General features: G+C 43.1%; 1 protein-coding gene across 5 annotated transcripts in view; it reads left to right on the forward strand.

The window, feature by feature from the left end:
• Positions 1-22,027, forward strand: part of Znf385b (zinc finger protein 385B) — a 291,955-nt gene that overhangs the window by 180,516 nt on the left and 89,412 nt on the right. For 3 of the 5 annotated variants that reach the window (XM_051166982.1, XM_051166983.1, XM_051166984.1), the window contains one exon: positions 20,459-20,601. The exons of 1 other annotated variant lie outside the window; for it this stretch is intronic. In XM_051166982.1, coding sequence (XP_051022939.1) covers positions 20,459-20,601 — 143 coding nt within the window. Of the gene's footprint in view, positions 1-2,992; positions 3,202-20,458; positions 20,602-22,027 lie in introns of those variants that run through there. One more of the 5 variants, XM_051166985.1, reaches the window with a different exon arrangement.

Consider the following 22,027-nt stretch of genomic DNA (forward strand, 5'->3'; position numbering starts at 1 on the left):
CTCGGCTCTGCTCAGAAGATACTATTCTTATTTTATCCTTACCCGTCAGCTGAAAGAATTATATTGTAAAGGGCAATTAATTCGTGAAATATTTCAGTTAGTAAGTAGCAGAGTGGAGATTTGAATGGGTATTTTGAATCTCAGGCCTATAACTCTCAGAGGGAAGCCACAGAAAACACTTGAATAGGAAACTGGCTGATTCAAGGTGCTTTTAAGAATTCCACTGGCTAATATTGAGTAAAATGGGTAACATGTTAGTGCGCTGGAAATTGTGATGAGTCCCATCTGGGGTACCACATGTTTTAAGGAAACTGGGGTTTGCCACTCAAGATTCTTAGTTTCCTTAATAAAGGAATTTAAAAACAGACTCAGTAGGGTGTTCAAGGATAAATGTATTAAAGTTGAAAAGAAAAACCACAGACAGATACGCTGTAAATCTTGATAGCTGCTTTGAGAAGGGAGATGGGGAAGAGAAAGAGAGAATGCCCTTTGAGTTAGGCAGGGAGGCAAAGCAGCCACATACAAAAGGGAAATAGTTCAGAGGAAGAATAAAAGTGCCCAAACTATGGGAGGAAGGATATTTAGGCTCTGTCTAGGCAGCATCTGAAAGAAAGGGATATGAAAGAAAGAAAGAAAATGTAACAATGTAGCTTCCTGTGTGGAGACTCAGAACGGGTGAGGGACTTAACATCCACTGACAGCAAGGATGCTGGGAATAAAAAGTACATTCTCATTAAAGCAACAGTTGTTTCTTCCAGCTCTTCATCACATTAGGTGGATCTGCCTTCCTGAGGGATGGTCTCTTAGCAGGACACTGACCTGTCCAACTAGATTAACTCTTGTGCTTTGAGTAGTTTGGAATGTTAGTTCTCCACCCAGGCCAAAGGTAAGAATCTTTTTCTTTTCCAGGAGGAAATAGTGTTCCCTTAATGGCCTCCAATGCTACAATAGTAACATATAGACACTATTACATTAATTCATTCATTCATTTATTCATTCAAAATATTTCATTGAGTCCCATCTATACCTACTCCTATGCCTACTACAACATTAGCAAGCAGCTAGTGTGGGCCTCAGGGAGGGTGGCAACAACACGTGTGAAGAGTGGAAGAGAAACAGCTTAGATGCAGGGTTTGTATTCTACTGCTGGTAGAGAGGTCAGGAAGGACCAATTAGAGGATTTTAAACCATGCTTTCTTTAGGCTGGAAAAAAATGGGAGCGTAGGCTACTCTTGAGAGGAGTTAAAAGTCGAAGTAAAGGAACGAATATTTAGAATTGCAGTTCATAGGATGGAGGAATTTAGGAGTAGGATGACTTTAAAAAAAAAGATGTTTGGTAAGGTCTTTGAGTGGGCAGGCAGCATTGGCACAAGGTAAGCAGCTGCTGCTGATCCATCCGGAACTCCTCCCAACCTTTAACCACCACTCAGCAGAGCCTTTGTCTCTCCCAGTCTCCCTCCAGACCTCTTGAACACACAGGCGGCACCCACCAGCTTAAAGAGTCTACTTGCCTCAGGTTGCCTGGAGGTGGGGCTTGTTAAAGCACAAATTGCAGTGCCCTGGCCCTAGGAGCCTGGGATGGGGCCTGGGAACTTGTTTTTCATATTCATTCTGGGTAGATGCTGATGCAGCTCCTCTGGGGCCCACGCTCTGTCAACACTGACTGAAGCTAGGCATATATAGAAGCCCACAAATAAAGTTTGAAGATTCACTGGTTGCACACCCAGAGATAGTTCTGAAAAATACCCCAAGAAGCCAGGCCAGAATACTTTGTCTAATTCTGCCCTGGAGGAATGCTTTGAAGGAAATGTGTATGCTCTCTCTACTGAGCCTTGGGCTCCTTAAGAGAGCCCAAGGGTGAAAGTTCAATATCACAAAAAAGGCAGAATCCCAGCATGCCTGCCTTTTACGTTAATCTTTGAAGACTAAATGTTGTGTAAGTAGGGCACACACACCAGTGTTGGAGGGAATAGCTCAGAGCTAGCCCACCATGTCCCATCTAGAGTACTCATGCCTGAGCTAATGGAGCCTGGAGAAGCGCACAGCTTCTAGGAGCTGATGTTGTAATAATCACCACATCTGATTTTTATATTAGGCTTTACCTTTCTTTCCCTGGTTATAATTGCACAAACCTGACATGATTCTGTAGATCTGAAGTGTTGGCTCCCACTAGCAATTGCACGAAGTTGCACAAGGCATGTGCAAACACCCGTGAGATGCCCTCTAAGCGAATTTACCTGTATTGGTGGCAGAACAACACACAGCCCCCATACCAGTCACAGCCACACTGTACAATGTGGACAGATCACATCTCATCTTTACTCTGACCACAGAGCCAAATGCCACGAGATGGCGGGTAGCATTAGTTAAACATGGGAGTAATACTGTATCATTTAACCCCCAAGCCTAGACAAGTGCTAATTTCAACATGATAATTCCCCCACATAGCCAAAATTAGGGTTTAGAGTTGGAATGCATAGACATCACTGCTAATGTTGTCAACATCAAATTGTCATCAGCTTTAGTCTTTTTTTTTTAATTATATGCTCCAAATCTTTATTTAAATCTAAATTTCCATGGGAAAGAAAGCACTTTTTTTTTTTCAATGCCAAATGGCTTGTAAATAAACCACTCTCTGCTAACAGAATACAAATCAGGTTCATTTGGAAACAGGTTCTGCTCAGAAATACAAAGCAAATTTAAATTTTAGATCTGGCTGCCTATTTAGGAAAAACAAAACAACCTCTTGAAATCTAAGTGATACCGAGAATTCCAAATCATTGTGATAAATACTTTGTGAGCATTGAGCTGTGTTATTGGGGGAGAGACAGGTATCTGATTCATCTTGCCACAGCGGAGTGCATTGGGGGGGGGGAGGGGTGACAACTGAGAAAAATTACAATACAGAAAGTGATTGTCAGTCTTTTAGGATATATTTGGTTGGATGTCGTCAGAAGGTAGCCGGCCCTCTCCCTGGAGTCACGTTGCAAACACTCTTCCCCTGTAGTAATTAGAGCTAGGCAGCAATTACAGGACTTGCGATTTGTTCAGATGCACTGCTGGCTGGCCGTTTGCTAGAGCCGCATCTTGCAGGAGCACCGGGTTGAAATGATGGAAGAATTTATCTCTCAGTGTAAAGCCGCCACTGCGCACCATGCGTGAGGGAAGGTGTGAGCGGGGACTGTAATCTTTAAAGTGAAGGTAAGCATTGTTGACTGACTGCTCAGCACTCACACCGCAGAGAACTTCTCCACAAAATGTGTGACAGGAATATAAAATTGTTCAAAGACACTGCAGAGAAAGGAAAACATCATATTGAGGTGGGGGTAGGGGGGCGGGTAACACTTGGCTAAATTTAAGACCCAACCACCCCCACCTGCTCAACTGGTCTTATCTCTGTTTTTCCTAACTTGTTTGTGTTTAAAGTTTATTATTGAGGCACTTGGCTAAATATCATAAAGATGGGGTTGGATGACTTCCCTGCACTGTCTGTCTGAGTTACGGTTCTTTTTCCCTTTGAAGTTTGTCTTAGAGTAACTGCTGGATAAAAAACTAAAGTGTCTATTTAATCCAAGTGTGTGAGAATTGCCTTTCTGCTTTCTCTCTAGCCGTCTCTTTAAGTTGAGGGCGCTCCCTGTCAATATGAGTGAGTCAAATAGTGACTGGTCCTCCTGCAGTAAATGGAGTGACAGTGACGAGGGTGATTTGTGCTCTTGTCATATGATTTCTATGACAGGTACATTTCAGGCTGTAAGGGTCCATCTAGTTTAAGTCAAAGTCAATGGTTTCATGTTTGTTTCAATTCCTGGGCATAGAACTCTCTTGGGACAGCTTGTAAGCTTAGCTCCCCCCAGGGAGTAAGTAGTGTCTGCTCCAGGGGAGTGGATTTTATGTGTAAAAAAGGTGTTTTTGACAACCTCACTCCTACTTGAAAGTTACCACTTTGTTTTCCCCTTTTCCTTTCAATATTTCTGTTTGTAAAACATGAATAAATGTTACTGTCAGGAAAAGACCTGGAAACCCTGGGCAGCGGGAAGATGTTTTTATCTCACATTCCCCAGTGGGATTTTAGGTGGTTTGGAAAACATTGAAACAGCATCAGGTTCTTTGTATTGTGCCTCACTGGTGGATTAGAGGTGTAAACACGGAGGGTTCAGTGGACTCTTGCAACAAAAACTAGTGTCTTAAAGCCAAAGCTCATTAATTTTTCCACAGCCCTTCAGGCTATGTGCTGTGTGACCTCTTAGGCTTTGCTGCTCAGTGCAGCCATCCCAATAGGCTAGCACCTGGTTTGAGGATTTTTGTCTAGTCCTTTCTCTTCTGTTACTGCCATTTTGTATGGCGGCATCCTTTTCTTAATACCATCTGTTATGTGTGCATGTGATATGTGTGTGTTCATATGTGTACATGCACACTCCCACTTACATTTTGGGTTAGAGTTTCCTATGGAACCTGGAGTTCACTGACTGAACGAGACTAGCTGGCCAGGGAGCTCCAGGGATCCAACCTCAGGTCCTCACACTTACATAGCAGGCATTTTGCAAACTGAGCACAATGCCATACATCTTATTAAATGTAGTAAATATGTCAGAACCATGATCCCTGAAGTGAAAAGCAGTAAGTTTCTATGACTCCAGAACACAATGCTAAGTTTCCATAAAAATACACTCTAAAGGTTCATGGTACATTTCCAAAATACACACTAAAAGTCCACAGTGCATCTAAGTTCCTAACTTGTCCCATTCTATGACAAGTTCAGTAGATACCACTGTGGTAGCGCATAAGAAATCAGTCCTCAGTTGCTGCAGTCAACACTTGAGACACAGCCACAGATGTGCCTAGTAGAATTGTTGTGTCTTGACCAGATCCTTGTGTCATTTCAGTCTCAACATTTATAATGAAATAATGAAAGCAATAAAAACAGAATTAACACAGCAGAGCTGCAAAGGAGGTGGAGACAAAAGTGCATGGGTACTTTGTAGTTCCCAGTACTATTGCAATGCAGGATGGACAAAGAGACAGTAAGACAGCACAGACAGAGGAAGAGAGAGGCAGGAAAGGCTTGCAGGTTGGGAGTCAAGGCTGGGGATGGGGTTGGCAACGGATAAAAGAAAGACGGAGATCTGGCTTGTTAGAAAAAAGAGGCGGACAAAGCAACCCAACTGAAAATGCGTAGATATTATGCAGTGTTGGAACTTTACATGGAATATACTTCATCAAATAAATTCAAGGAGCATCAGTCCCATTTTTATGATGGGTTTTTGTTTCCTGTACGTTGGTGTCTTTTAAAGCACACAGTGCTTAAAAAGCTATGTGAAGTCCAGAAGAGACCAAGAGTTAAAATAAATGGTTTCTGAAAGAGAACATTTCCATTCCTGTGCTGCCTTGTGCCGTAAATCATTGACAAGAAGAATAATGAGGACTATGATAAAATTCTTTACTTTTGTGGGATTCCTCATTGCAAGCCCATTGTGTCCATCATGCCCCATAGTTTTCTGATGAGCTAAGTATTGCACAGGGTAAGCAGTTCCAAGAGATGAAAGCATACAGAAAGAAGCCAGTAGTGAGCCTAGGAAATTAGTTTATTGAGTGAGCAAGGGAGAAATATTTGAGAAGTCCAATAGATATTCCACGTAAGAAATACTATCTAGCTTTTTTTTTTTTTTAAATCACATCACTTGCAGTAATATGGATGAGACTCAGTATGATAAGCCAGTCAGAGAGAAAAATGTCACACACCTTCTATGTGGAATCTTTAACACGATTCAAAAGCATAAAAACAGAATAGCAAGGAGCCTACCAGAGAAGAAGGAGCAGAGAGTGCAGAGGGCAGTGCAGGCCAGAGGTGCAGACCTGCACTTACGTAGGAAGGGTGAATCTAGTGATTGCACAGACCGCACAGTGACGCCTCTAGTTAATGATAACGTTTGGCGTACTAGAGATTTTCTGAGACTAGATTACAGGTGCCCTCAGCACACACAAAGGTAACTGTAGGATGCTGTTAAACTCCTTACCTACAATAAACACCTCATGATGCTGGCCGTAATACACACTGTTTATATAGTGTTAGGAAACATTTTACTACGTGGAGAAGGACATTGAGAAAACATGGAAAGTCCAGTTCTAAGATTAAAAACCGCAATGACTTTAATAACTATGTTCTTTAAATTAAAAAGAATGAAGGGGAGGGAGGAAAGAAGGAAGGATGGACAGATAGACTTGGGAGATAGCCTAGTCAGTAAAGTTGCCTTGTCAGGGCAGCCTGAGTTCAATCCTTAGAACCCAGTGAAAATATACCAGGCATGCTGGCTTGCACTTGTAACCCCAGGGTTGGAAAGGCAAAGACATTCAGATCCCCTGGCCAGGTGGCCTAACCTACTTGGTAAGAACCAGATCAGTAAGAAAACCTGTCTTAAAAAAGAAAAGTCAAAAAATAAACAATAAAAATAAAAACAAACAGTGATGCATTTGAACTACATTCAAGGTGTCCTCTGGACTTCATAGACACATTCGCAACATATACACACACACAGAGGGGAGGGGGAGGAGAGGAGGAGAGGAGAGGGAGAAACAGGAAGAAGAAAGAAATCCTGTAAAAGAAAAACTAGAACAAAGGAAGTGTAATCCTACATGAGTAAACACCGCACACAGGGCAAAGATGTCATTTCTGAGGAATCACTTCCAGTGCAGGCAGTCCTGGAGTATTCAGGCAGGGGCCTTATCAGATGCTATTTTGCATATCACTCCGGGCTCAGGAACTGCTGCTTGACTGAAACAAGTAGAATCAACTGCTAGGATGTCAAGGGTGGCAGAGATCCAAGAAGTCAAGCCAGGTATTAGCCCAGTCTGCTAAACACCCACGGAAGCCCCTGTGCACTGTAAGCACCCTCAGCTACAGGAAATGTCCCATTTGTCACGGCGAAGGTGATAGCACAGTATTCTCGGAGGAGTTTGGTGCTCTGCGTTACCAGGTTGCTGCCACTCCTATACTTTCTTTTTTTCTTTGTTCTGTTTTGTTTGTGTGTTTGTTTTGGTTGGTTGGTTTGGTTTTCCAAGACAGGGTTTCTCTGCGTAGCCTTGGCTCTCCTGGACTCACTTTGTAGACCAGGATGGCCTCAGACTCACAGCGATCCACCTAACCTCTGCCTCCTGGGTGCTACACAAGAAAAAGGTGATGGTGTAGGCATCCCAGGAGATAAAACTAGGAAACTCTAAATAAGGAAATGGTATTGATTCCATACCTTGCTGCAAATCTAAGGCACGCTCAGCCACCGTCCTTCCTTCCCTCTCCCAATGTCAGCCCTAATACCACATTACTCAAACCTGCCTACCCCACCCACTGGCATCACTGTGAGGTTACACAGTCCAGCGGCAGGATTCCCTGGGAATATCACAGTGGTCTCCATGTTCCTTGTGACCCTGGATGTCAGCTGGGAGCCATCTCTGCTCCCAGCAAAGAATGGCTTCTTTCATGGTAGAGAGAACCAGAAGCACATCCCCTTTGATGATGGCTGCCACGGTTGCTAACAGTTCACTGGCAGTTTTTCTGAATGCCGGGTAGGCCATGAAAAGGCACACGCACAGGGGGCCACGGTGGCTTTTGCTGTTTCTATCTGTTTTTCCAAGCTGTGCTTTCTGGGAGTCTATTGCTTTGGTGGGGGCAGGAGACAACAACGGTTTTTTGTTTTTCATCACTTTCAAGTGCTTGGTTAACATTTAAACCTAGGAAACCTTTACCTCTTTTACTAAGGTAGGCATAGAAGGCTCAGGCAGAGCAAACATTAATTGTGTTTCCTTACATTGAGCAAGCCTGGGGGAGGGTATCTTTTTAAAAAAAGAGTATAATTTATGTAGACCACAATTCCTTCCCCCACCCACCCCTTTTTAAGCTCTTAAATATAAATAGCCTAAATATTGAAAGCAGGAACTGGGATTCTTCCTCACGAAGGCATGCTGCATTTTTTGAGTCCTGGAGCTACAATGGACAGCACTAGCTGGTACACTGAACTCCTCAGCGCCTGGACCCAGCCCCTTTCCTCCTGGCCTTTAAGGAGAGCCAGAGGCCAGAAGGGCCTGCTGCATTGGCCTGCTCCAGCAGAAGGCCAGTTTCCATTGCTTGGGGAAATGTCTCTTCAGAGACGAAGTTAATGACAGCTCCAATGGTGCTTCCATATGAACCCACCAACCCAAGTGTGGGGGTCCCCTACTACTGCAGTGCTGTTTGGATTTGTTATATTGATCCAAGCCGTGCGCCAAAGCCTGGTTTTAATGGGCCCTGTTGTTTTCTCCTTTTCCCTTTGGGGAAATTAAAAGACTTACTCAAAATGAGGTGTCGCTGTTAGTCTTCTGCTTTTTGGTAAGCTGGAGAGAAATGCCAGTCCTTGGCTACATCAATTTTTCTTTTATCAGAATTTTTTTTCTTCCATTATTCATAGTAACAAAAAACTGACACTGAAATCCCCCTTTTAAAAGGTGTTTTTGTTGTTGTTTGTTTGTTTGTTTTTCCTGTTGAAATTCAAAGCAAGAAAGCAAACCACACTTAAATGGTGGCCACAAAGGATGCTTTCTCTGGTGGGTGATATATCTAACCTCCCTTCTCAGAGGTAGAGGCAAAAACAACAAGAGATCAATGATGTCTTCAGCAACACAGTGAGCTCAAACATTCAGGGCCAGCCTGGGCTACAAGAGACCAACCCCCCACTCCCATCTCAACCCTTCTCTACGTGCCCCCAGAAAAAAAGATAATAAAAATAACTTGCAATTCTTATACAAGTTAGGTTGTACCAACTTAAATATTCAAAATGGTGACACTGGGCTACTCTTCACCAGTCAGGTGCCAGAGTGAAATCTTATTTCACTCAAATAAAATGTAAACTACATTTATCCGAACTATATTTACTTCTGATATTATAAGATAGAACTTCAGTGGGAATATTCGATCACTTGGGAAACACTGTGTCTTTTTTAGGAAAGTCTGTATTTTTAGGACACTAAAATAAGCCGTAGCTCTACAGTGCAGTTCGTTTTCTAGGGTGCTATGTGAGGACAGCAAACCCTTGCTGTGTTTGTCACAAAAAGCTTTTAGACTGCACGGAAGTCTGGATGCCAAGGCTAGGAGTTACTAGGCTGACATGGCTTAGGACCATCTCCCTGAGTCTTTTGGCAAAAAAAAAAAAAAAAAAAAAAGTCACCAGACTGCTGTGACCTCTCAGCCATGCCTGTCCTCAGACAATTTTAGTACATCTGTGTCTGGAGATCATGCTGGCCTCTCTAAATGCTTGGTAATTCAGGAACCAACACATGACGTTCCCTTTGATAAGTCAGGTGTATTAAAATGCTGCTCTCAAAGCTTAGAAGGCAGCTGTAAAAGCCTGTTCTCCTTCTTTGAGTCTTCCATCTTGTACAGCTCTGCCTCACACTACTGGGAAACCAGTTGAGGAACAATAATAAAGCTGACCAATTTCTAATTCAGTTTTGATCACCTACACTTCAATTGTGTAAGGCTCCTATTTTTCTCAATAGATCCCAACTGCAGCAAAGCATGTCACGCGCTTACCCAAACCATAATGTGCACTACATAGTAAATAAACCTCACTCACTCTTTCAGCACTTAAATACAAGAAATGCAGTACGCGGGCCAGATAGAAATCAATCGCTACCTGGCTGTGTGTACTCTACGCCACAGCATGAGAAAAGCCACGTTCCCGATGAGTTCATCATTTCGTATAAAGGCTGCGCGTTACGGCCAAACCAAACTGGAGGACATCGTGCCTTACAATCCATCACGGCAAACTTCACCGCTGTTTCCTCACGCAGAACCTCTTGCTGCTTGCACACCAGAGCACAGGGATGCCAAGGAGTCCTTTGTAAATGCAGCATTCCCCCACCCCCACCCCAAGCTCTTGCAGTGGCAGATACCAAGGAATCGCTTTGCAGGCTAAGGTGTAGGGAGAACCTCAACTGTCCCCGAGGCCCACCCAGAAGCCAGCCGTTAAAAACTATCTAGACTCAGAGGGCTGGAAAGGTAGCTCAAAGGCTAAGAGGACCCAGGTTCAATCCCCAGCACCCACATGAAAGCTCACAAGTATCTGTATCTCCAGTTCCAGGGAATCTGATGTTTTCTTCTGCCCACCCCCACCCCCACTTCCCGTTGGGCACAAGGCACATAAATGGTGCATCTATTTGCATACAAGTAAGCAAAACATTCCTATATATTAAAATGATTTTTTTTAATCATATAGCCTCAGACTTTCAGGTAGACACTAGCCCCTTGGATAACATTGGATGTCAATCCTCCTTTCCTAAGGCCAGCAAGGAAGTCCCAACATCATGGGATGACTATTAACTGACAAGTCACTTAGATAAGCACCATCAGCTTGGGCATGGAAAAGGGAATGCAGATCTCACCGAACACATTGTAAGAACCTGACAATATTTGGAAAAGTCCTTTTATTGAAGAGATTCTTTTTTCTTTTTAAAAATAATTTACTTAATCTTATTCTATGTTCATTGGTATGAAGGTGTCAGATCCCCCTAGGAATGGAGTTACAGACAGTTGTGAGCTACCATGTGGGTGCTGGGAATTGAACCCTGGCCCTCTGGAAGGGGAGCTCAGTGCTCTTAACCACTGAGCCATCTCATCATCCTTGAGATTTTTTTTTTTTTTTTTTTTTTTTTTTCTGATTTGTGGAGATGTTTTCTTAACAGTAGTGATCCTGTTTTTAAAAACAGCTGTTAATGTATGCAGAAAGGCACCCTGGGAGCTCCACTGGTGCAGTAGGTTAGCACACAGGACTTCACAGAACGTGAAAAACAGCACACTGGTGTGCCTGGTCCTCAGGTGAAGGAGAGGGCGTTTCTAATGTCTGGGAGATGCCCTAGTTCTGTATTGCAGTCACTCCACTTTCCACCCCCTCTCATCCTTTCCTTAGAGCAGCCATGCTCCCATCCACATAGGCTGAGTGTGCCTACCTGTGTGCTGCTCGTAATGGCATCAGCTGTGCCTACACCTTTAGTTCTTTTCTCCACAACATTATTTTCCCCAAGTGTTCTATTACTCACTATTGGATATAATTTGATATTGATTTTGTTCTCACTACCAAAGCCCATTGTTATGAATGTTTTGTTGTATAAGATCCCAGAATCATTTTATTCTTTCTGTAGTTTATAGGTTAATTGACTATTTTCCAGTTGGGACTACTGCTTCTATGACTATTCTATAATTCATACTGCTTCTGTCGGGCATCTATCTGGAAGCAGAATTGCCGACTCATGGGGGATGACGTACTAATCTTATGGGGGATGTTGCCAATTAGTTTTTTCCAAGTAGTTGTAACAATTTATGCTTCATTATTGACTCCTCATTGCTTCGCCAATGATTAGTCTTTCTTTCTTTATTGTGGATGTGATCTCGTGGTTGCGTAGTAGCATCTCCTTTTAATTATAACTCTCTTATCCCCAATCATAATGAACCACCTTTTGTAGAATTATTGGCCATTTTAATAGCTACTTTTGTGAGATGTCTATTTGGGGTCCTTTTCCTCATTTTTCTTGTTCTAATTTTTTATGGTCTTTCTAAAGACAAGGGACCTAAATATATACCACCTATACCATACCATCTATGTTATAGCTATGTATGTGTGTGTATGTGTGTATATGTATATGCAGAATATATATACATATATACATACACACATGCACATATATATAAAATCTGGGACGTGCTCTCATGCTGTCTTTGAGTCACTCCATTCTCCACCCCATATATAAAGATATAGATACAATTATATACACACACACATATATATCATTACATATGTATAATTAGACCTTTTCCACTTTGTAGGTTGTCTTTCCTTTTCCTTGGAGCTGTCTTTTTACTGTATCCTTGTTCTTAGCAGGATATGTTCTTCAGTCTTTTTATGATCAATACCTTCAACTTCCTGTTTAAGAAACCTTTGCTTATTCCGAGGTTATAAAGATGTTCTAGTTTATCTCTTTACTGTTTTACCTCTAATCTATAAACCCTAAGAATACATTGAGAGTCTATACTGATCCACTTAAATATATTTGACTTCTTCTGTGTGCTTATGCAGTGCCCACTGCCTCTCCCATATTCACCTTCCAAAATACTATGCACTCGGCAAGGCTCATCATAGAAGTTAACTCTTCTAGGGAGGTGTTGAGGAACCCAACTTGCAACAATTCCTTTCTCCCTTGACCCGCCCAAACATTGTGTTGGTACCACATGACGTCCCCTCTACAAGTTTGCCTTTTATGATAAATGTTAATGGACTTAGCTGCTTGGGTTTTCCTGGGGCGTGGCATGGTATCTGGGGCCCAAGTGTAACCAGTAGCCACAGCTGTTGACGCATACAAACACAGGCTATGTCTCAAGCACAATGCTCAGCACATTCCAAAGAAAGAACCCAGGACTGTGCTTCCTCAGGGTGAGCAAGTGCTCTCGCCTTTAAACAGCATCCTCCCCCCCGCTGGCAGGACCTTTTCACCTAACAACGTGCTTTATGTAATAATGGTCTAGGCTTTCGAGTCAACAACAGGAGTTTGGATCCACACTGTCTTAGTTAGGCTTTTATTGCTGTGAAGAACAATAGAGACACCATGGCCATGGCATCTCTCATAGAAGACGTTTAGCTGCAGCTGGCTTACAGTTCAGAGCTTTAGGCCATTGTCATCATGGCGGGAAGCATGGTTGCACACAGGCAGCAGACATGGTGCTGGAGAGGGAGCTGAGCATTCTGCATCTTGATCCAAAAGCAACAGAAGGGGACTGTGTACCACACTGGCCATAGCTTGAGCATGGGAGACCCCAAAGCTTGGCCCCCACAGTGACACACTTCCTCCTACAAGACCACACCTTCTAATGGTGCCACTCCCTATGGGTCAAGCATTCAAACGCATGAGTCTGTGGGGCCCATACCTATTCAAACCACCACGGGCTATAACCCCTACTGAGTGATCTTAATTGATCTAAATCTCATCATTCTCTTCTGGAAAATAGAGGCAGTAATACAAACTTCATGGGGTTATATTATATTTTAATAAAATAAGGAGTACACATCATCTGCATAGTACCTACCATGTAGAGAATACCGTAATATTTGCATGTGCTATATTAGTATTTTCCTATTCTATATTAAAGGTAAAATAAGTCCTGACACAGTTTATAACCCATTAATACCATACGTTGCTGGCCCCTTATAACTATTTATTGAAATAAATGAAATAATATGAATCTTTGGGAATATTGTAGAGGAATTGTGAATCAGCAACATGGCTGTTCTGGCAAGGAGTCACATCCAAAGACCTTGTAGGGACATGTGACCCAGCTGGAATGCAGACACACTCTGGATTACAGTATCATCAGGCTGGACTACAGACACGTCCTTAGTACACACCTTTAATCCCAAACAATGAAGATAAGGTTAGTTTATAGAAGGAAGCAGCCATGTTTGAAAGTGGGAGCTAACTAGGGGGCAGATAAAATGGCAAACCAGAGAAAGATCTGACAGAATGAATCAGAGATAGGATATGTCCACCTCTCAATGAGAACAGGACAGCAAGAAGAGGCTACTTAAAAGCAGCACAGGGAGAAGGAGGAGAGTTTTTTACAGGACAGTTTTACAGAGACAGGCTGCTGAGAGAACTAGCATAGACACAGGTGAAGAGAGAACGAGCCAGCGAATGAGAAGAAGCCAGAAGATTAAAACATACTGCCAGAACTAGTTTGAAGCCAGGCAGAGCAATTCAGACAGAAACCAAAAGAAGCCAGTTCTAACCAGTCAACCTGGAGAGGAGTTTGGGCCAAAACTGCTGAGTTGAACCAGCCAGCAAAAATTCAGAAAGCTAGAAAGGCTCAGGAAAGGCTCTCATCTCATCCCCTCATCTGAGGAAATAAAACAACATTTAAAGAAAATTATTTTTAAATCAATATATTCTAGAACTAGGTCTCATGGGACTTAAAAAAAAAACTCACATTTTAGTTACCTCAGTATCAGACATTTATGTTAATGTCAAGGGTTTTTAGCTAATTCAGGACAGTAAAGGATTTTTGTTTGCACCTGGGCGCTGTGTGATCCCAACCCTTAGGGTGGGGAGGGAGGGAAGGAACACAGAGGCAGGTCGATCTCTGAGTGTTCGAGGCCAGCCTGCCTGGTCTACAGATCAAGTCCAGGACAGCCAAAGCTACACAGGGAAACACTGTCTTGGAAAAAAAAAAAAAGAATTTTTGTTTGCCTATTTAACATTTTAGATAGCTTGGTTTGAGGTTTAAATCTTCGTCTCTACAGCTGGAGAATGTACCTAGATTCAGCAATAACCTGGTAATAAAAAATAAAAACGAGGAGCCAGGAGTCAGCCTGCCTGCATTTGAATTCTTGCACCTGCACATATAAACTGTGTGAAGTCGGATTCACTCTGTGCCTTAGTTTCCCCTCTCTGAAATCAGGCTAATAATATTTTGTTTGTTTATTGGGCTGTTGCAAGGATCAAATGAGTGCATAAGTCCAAATATATGAGTGGATATGAATATACATAGCTATCCATATCTACATATGCATCTGCACATCAATGTCTGTGCCATGTATAATATACTTGGTCCATAGTCCTCTGCTACTATTCCATAACTATTTTGGAAGCAAAGCTTTTCCAATCTCACCTTTTGTTCACGTAGCTACTTCCTAGCGGTCATGCTTGCTCAGTGGACCTCTTAGTATTTTATATTTTCCTGACACAACAGACTAGGAGAAGAGAGGGAGATGCCTGGCTGTTGGTTGTGCTGATCAGTGGGAAAGACCTACAATGTGAGGGGCCACAAAGCTAGGAAAGCAAGGAAAAGAGAAAAAAATTAAACTGCTGTTCATTTTAATGTCTTTAGAGAGATCTTTGGGAGGTCCATATTCGGCATATACGATGGGCACGTTCAGTTTTCTAGTCAGCACTCGCTGGAACGGGCACACCTGACAGTGGCATACATGAAGACCCTGCCCCGGAAAGAACAGACTTCATCTCACCCTGCAAATGTTTCTTCATTTGAGTTGTCTGGCTCTCACATCTAAGAGTTAGGTCCTTTGTTTGTTTCTGTTATGGCACAAAGAGGAGGCACCAGGAAGCCTTGGGATTATAACCTAAAAGTGCCTTCAAGATCACATTTCTAAAGGTCAGAGACGAAGGTAATAATTCCAAGTGTCGCTGGGCCCTCAAATGAGTTTTCATTGTGATGGATTGTGACATAATCCATTGACATGATAAGGTACCTATTATGTTACAGACGCAGTTGGCTGAAATAATAGTGTTGTGGGGTTTTTTCTTTCTTTTTTTTTTTTTTTTATGATCAGAATGGTGAGTCTTTCACATATCACTGGCTTCATAGGATAGACAAATATAACTTCTATTAGTTGGGACTCAGGAAATTATAACTGTGCCCCCAAAATAGGGTACCCTTCCATGCTGAGCATGGTGAGTTAATAAACTGTATCCCTAAAGTAGGGTACCCTGCCATGCTGAGCATGCTAAGTTAACAACAGTTGGAAGGCCTTAGAAACATGAGTTTAAGGCGTCTCCTCCCTGACCTTGAGCATTGAAACCAGCTATTGTTTCCCCTTTTCCTCCCTCCCTACTTCCTCTTCCTCTTTTACATTTCCTTCTCAGAGGAAATGTCTGCCCACCCTGAAAAGAATTCTCCATAAGGGGAGGGGTGTGTGTGTGTGTGTGTGTGTGTGTGTCTGTGTGTGTGTGTGTGTTTGTATGTCTGTGTGTGTGTGAGTGTGTGTGTGTCTGTCTGTGTGTGTGTGAGTGTGTGTGTGTCTGTGTGTGTGTGTGATTGTGTGTGTGTGTCTGTGTGTGTGTGTCTGTGTGTGTGTGTGATTGTGTGATTGTAACAGGAAGTTGGCTGAACATATATGGCATAAAAAACCTCATCAAATAAGCTGAAGCCCTACTGTGACTTCATTCATTTATGTGAAAGTCTTGATAAATCTCAGTACTTAGCACACTGGGTGGAAAAGGTTAGTGTCCCAGATTGCTTTGTATCACTGTGACAAAACACTGACCAAATCAGCTTGAGGAAGAAAGGGTTTATTTCATCTTACAGGTTACAGTCTAGTATCAAGGTACCTGAGGCAGGAATCTGGAGGCGGGAACTGTAGCAGAGACTATAGAGGAACCCTGATTACTTAATCTGCTTGCTCTGCCTTGGACCACCTGCCCAGAGACGGCACTAACCACAGTGGGCGGGGCCCTCCTACTTCAGTCATTAATCCAGAAACAGCCCTACAGATAGGCCTACAGGCCAATCTGATGGAGGCAATTCCTTAATTAAGGATCCCTCTTCTGAGGTGACTCTAGCTTGTGTCACGTTCACAAAAACTAGCTGGCAGAATTAACAATTAAAAAAAAAAAAAATCTGTTGCTGCTGGAGAGATAGTTCACTGGATAAGAGTGCTTGCTGAGTTTGGGTCCCAACACCCATTGAAAGGTTCCTCGGGGCACAAGGTACCTATAACCCCAGTGTCAGAAGCTGCTGGCTGGCGGCAGGGTGCAGAGATGGGAGCAGGGCTGGAGCCTTGTTGGCGTCCTAGCATAGGTAGCTGCACGTTCAGAGAGACACCCCACCTTAAAAAGCAGTGAGTCAGAAAGTGACAGAGTAGGGTGCCTGCCTTTCTCCTCTGGCCTTTGCGTACAGCTGACCCACTCTCAAATGTACATTTACCAGATTCACACACATACACACATTTTAGAGTCACATATATTGCTGAATAATTGCAGAAACATTAGTGACACCTTTACTGGTGGGCCACACCCACCTGCCCCTGGGTGTGTTCCAGCACAGCGCCCTTTTCTAACTGCCTGTCTTCACACTTTTATTTAAATCTAAGCTTAAACTGTCTGTCTTCACACCTCCACTTAAATCTAAGCTTAAATGCCTGTCTTCACACCTTCACTTAAATCTAAGCTTAAGCACTCTTTTTATCTTAATAAACTACATTTTACTTAATAACCCCCTTTTTTCCTTAACCCCCAAGTTTGCTTTTTTAAAAAGTTAAATATTATTGGCCCTGACTCATGAGAAAGGCAGTGCAAAGGGGCACTTTTGCATGAAAATGTTCATTATTGCATTGTTCACCATTTTTCTTTTCTTCTCCTTTTTTATTTTTTATTTTTTTAATCTCAGCAAGTCTTTGACTTTTAGAAAAATTGAACATTTTCTTGCAGGATGAATGCATTTTAGCCAAATTTCTGCTCACAGCCTTCTCTGACTTTGAGGTAGCCAAAGGTGAAAGAAAGGCTTGCCAGCAGTAGTAGCAAAATCTGGAATAAAGTGACAGAGGATCAAAGCATGAAATAACTTGTGACCAAGAGGGAAAGAAAAATGCTTTGTCTTTTATTTCCATCTGCAAGAGTGTCTTGGTGAAGCAGCACATAAAAAAATAAATAAATAAATAAACAAAACAAAACAAAAAACAAAAAACAGAGAACAGGGAGACTGGGGCGAAGGTATTGATGGACGCATGGTTTGTTCAGAAGACCCATCAGTACTTTAAAACAATCTGTGTTTAACGTGGCAAATTGTGTGTCATTAAAATGCTAATGAGATGGTAAACAGCTGCTAAGTTTTTATGCTAATGAATGGTGGAAGCGAAGTAGTTCTCCAGCCTCCTGTCTATTAGCATAGAGATGTGACTGGGTGAGGAAGAATTCCAGAACATTCTGACCTTCATTGATGGAGCAGTCTGCTTTTGAGTTTCCCCACTGCATTCTCCTTGATTTGAGTTTGTTATTACAGAGTGACTCTCACGGGGCCCCTGAGACCTCTGTGTTCCCCGGCTCTCACAGCCACTGTTGAGGCCTCATAGATGGAACTTCCCTTTCAGAGACCAGCAGCCACAAAACAGCTGTGTTTGTTCAGTAGGTGGCTTGGACTAGCTCTGCCTACTTACTCTTTGTAATCCTCATGATGCGAAATTACTAAATGCCGTTTTCTCTAGCTTTCAATTTAGCTACAGTTCTAAAGTGATTCCTTTCAAAGCCCTCCGCGACATCTGATGCAATGACGTGACACATCGTCATCTTGGATCTTCAAGTTTGAAGTTAGCAAGGAAGGGTAGCATTCCCTGATTAGGAGAGTAATAAATATGTAATTAAATGCCAGTGGTGTATAATCCCAGGCCAAAGCTGATTATTTAATTGAGCAGCAGGAAAAAAAAAATTGCTGTTTCATCTATACTCTTTCCCGATTCTTTCTACTGAATCCTCATCTCTGTTTCCTAATAGCTGTGGTTGACTCATGGCCCTTGCAGTTAATACTTCAAGTGCCCCTTTCTCCCTTATTTCTTACATACATATATGTGTGTGTGTGTGTGTGTGTGTGTGTGTTTATGTGTGTGTATGCATATACATATATATGAATATATATTTATATATGGAATATATATTTCATTTCATACACACAAATGCACACACAAGAGATCAATATAAGTGAGCCATGACACTCTGTTCCAACAAGATCGCCAATACTATCTGTGCCTGACTGGCAACATGCCACCAGTGTTTTTGGAAACTCCGTTACCAAAACAAGTTAATGTTCAGGCAGGAGCTTCAGTGATCTGGGGACACTGTGAGAGGCTGGTGGACACCTTAATAGTTGGGGCGTTCTTTCACACTACTCATTTCTCCTTGAAGCAGGTGAGGGATTCCACGAAATTATTATGTGACCCTAGATAGGCACGCCAAGGGGAACGGAGTTTTCACGTGCTGCTGGTGGTGATGTGAAAGTCTCTGCCCTCTTCGAAGTAGCTGCAAAGTGCAACTGGTCCAAACGCCTATGACGTGACAGATGACTATGCAGACGGTCGGGCATTCCTGCAGTAGGATAACATTGAGCCTTGAGAAGGCTCAGCACTCCAATACATGCTATTACAGTATGAAAATACCTTGAAAGCATTCACGTCAAACAAATGAAGGCAGTCACAAAAGACATTTTATTTAAATGACGTGTTCTGGACAGATAAACCTGTACTAAGGAAAACAGACTGGTGGTTGTGAGCAGCTGGAGATGCTGGGTGAAGTGGGAAGGGACTGCGACGTGTAGAGTTTAAGTTGTAAATGTCTTCCGAGTGTAAAGATCATGCTCATTTGCCACTCAGTGAATATGCCCAAAAAAACTATTGAATTTACAGTTTAAGTGGGTAAATTATCTGATGTGAGATTAGTATGCACACATCCGTACCTGTGTACATACGTTGGACTGTGTACGTAGCTCAGTTGATAAAGTGCTTGGTGTCCACCCAGTGAGGACCTGAGTTTGATTCCCAGCGCCCACATGGAAGGCAGCCATGGTGACACACGCTGGGAGATTACTCTTGTAATCTCAGCTCACGGGGGAGGAAAAGGCTTTGAGCCGCTGGCTCCCCAATCTACCAGATCTGCAAAGTCCCCTTGAAACACCATGACTCAGAAAACAAGGTGGTGGATTCCCCTGAGAAATGACATTTGATGCTGATGGCTGGTCTCTGCATGCATGAGTACACATGTGCATACACTCCTGCAAAAGCGCGCGCGCACACACACACACACACACACACACACACACACACACACACACACAGTGCATGCCATAGCCTGTCTCCCAGAGAGCCAAGCAGGCCAACAAACATCTATACTCTATGACTGCCAATGACCAGCAGGAGGAATGCCAGCACCATTCTAAATCACCAAGCCCTGCAGTAAGCCAGATACCCAAGTAAAGAACAACTAATAGAACTAACTGTTCAAGGGACAGGTGCCCAAAGAACACAAGTTCATTAGGTGTGAACATTAAGACAAAACGTTGAGTTCCTGTCTCCAGCTCCCTGTCGGCAGCCAAACCACAATCTGCTTTCTTGTACTTTCTAGCCATTCCATGTCTAGACTTCATCTTTCCCCTAGAGTGAGGACAACTTTGTGATCATTTTTAAGACAACAAATTGAGTCATAACTATAGTCAGTAGCTGCCAAAGTCCAAGTTTCCTTCTTCATAAAAAACAATCCTGGTAATTATCTCCGATTTGCATAAAACATGCTGCTGGCCGTTTACTCCCAGTAGCAAAGAGCATCTTGAGAGGCCTCTCTTTTACTCTCTAGCATTTTGTGGTTTTGTGGGTTCTCAAAGGTGCCAGAAGGGTTGGATGCCAGGACATTGCCCATAGTGCCATACCTGCTGGTAGGACCTGGGGTCAGTGTGTCACCTGACCCAGAGAAACTGTTGGCTCATGCCCAGGGAAGTACTCTGCGTGTCTCTCAGTCCACGAAGAGATCCTTTTGGCTGCATTTGCCCGGTTCTTGCTTCTATGACTTCTGTGTTTGCAGGTCACAGCTCAGCAGCCTTGTGTTAGTGCTGTGAGCGTGAGAGGGAGATGGATGCGAGTGAGAGACTGAATCTGTTTTGCTTTGTTTTTGGCAGGCAGTGCATGCCACACTACCACCCTTCCTGCTCTCGTGCGCACACCCACCCTGATGATGCAGCCCTCGCTGGACATCAAACCGTTTATGTCTTTTCCAGTGGACAGTGCTTCTGCTGTTGGGCTCTTTCCAAATTTTAACACAGTGAGTAAAATGCATTCTTATTTGTTTTGTGCCTCCTACATCTCATTTCCTTTCTCCACATTCCAGGGTAGAGCATGGGTGGAGTCCCTTTCCAAAGTGTGTGGTTTAGGTGCCCGCCACTCAGCTGTACTATAGGAAATGTGCCACTCATGGAACTCAGCCCAAACAGTAGCTGGCACGTAGATGTCCCTGATGTCTCCACGGGTGACACTTATGGTACATTGTCCAGTTCTGATAAAGCTTTGCAGCTGCTTTGCTGCCTCCCTTGCTCCTGAGGCGCTGCTCAGACATGCTCAAGAACACAATTTAGAGACATCGAGCCACATTGATTTTTCCAATTTCTACTATAAAGAAAAATACAAGCAACAACTGTGGGATTTATCTCTCTGGGTGCCTTTTTATTTGGGAGGTTTTAGATAAAGTATGACTTCCATATAAACGGAATTTTTATTTGGGAGTTCTTGTGAGTTATTGAATCTAACCGACTTGTTTTAAATCTAAATACACATCTGTATAGTGTATAGCTACTCCCCATTAAATGTACATAATGAATACTGGTGAGTTGCCCACTCCAACCAGTGTGTTCATGCCAGCCAGCCAGCCAGCCAACCGACTCTCTTTTATTTGAGTGAAAGGCATTTCATAGGTGTGCCAAGTAGAACTGACATCTTTGAACAGCAGGATTCTGGGCCGATTGGAAACTTCTGGCAGGAGAAAGATTGAACACTGAGAAAGTGGTGTGGATTGCATCTGCACCCGAGATAAATACATTCAGTGGGGCAGGATACTGTCCACAAACAAGAGCATTGTAGATGCTTTCACGATCAAAACAAATAATTGTGTTATCACCACCACCAGACAGTGTGCTTTGGAAGCTTGCCAAATGCTTCCCCCACCTCCACCCCCTTGCAAACTTATCCTCTACAGAAGTGAAAACAGCAAGAGGGTTTTTCCTCAAGGGTTGTAAATAAAATCTGTTGACAATCCTTCTGTTGGGGCCTAGCGCTGTACAGTCATCAGCGGGTAAAGGGCCAGACATCTTGGTAAGGGCTCCTTAGCAAGAAAATGGCCAAATGTTTGTTTTCTTCGGGTTTATTTTCCTGGCCAAGGCCAACAGGCTTTTTTTGTTTGGTTTGGTTTTTGTTTTAAGGGATTAAAAGGTAAGCATGGTTTCCAGTCCAAAGGAGCATTGGAGTAAGATGAATCTCAGGCCTATCTTGGCCACGGGAATCCATCACAAGTGAGAGCCACCCTCCCAAAGTGAGGCACCGAGCCGTTTCAGTGACGGTGAACAAGCCTGCCCCTGCATCGGCAGTCACTGTGAACACTTTGTTGTACTTGAAATGCTTTCTAGGTGTTTGTCCTCTGGTCACCATATGTCTGTGGACTGCAGCCCAAGCGGGCGGCGGGGGGCAGGGGCGGGGGT

Source organism: Acomys russatus, chromosome 24 (genome assembly GCF_903995435.1).
Source record: "Acomys russatus chromosome 24, mAcoRus1.1, whole genome shotgun sequence".
Taxonomy (NCBI): domain Eukaryota; kingdom Metazoa; phylum Chordata; class Mammalia; order Rodentia; family Muridae; genus Acomys; species Acomys russatus.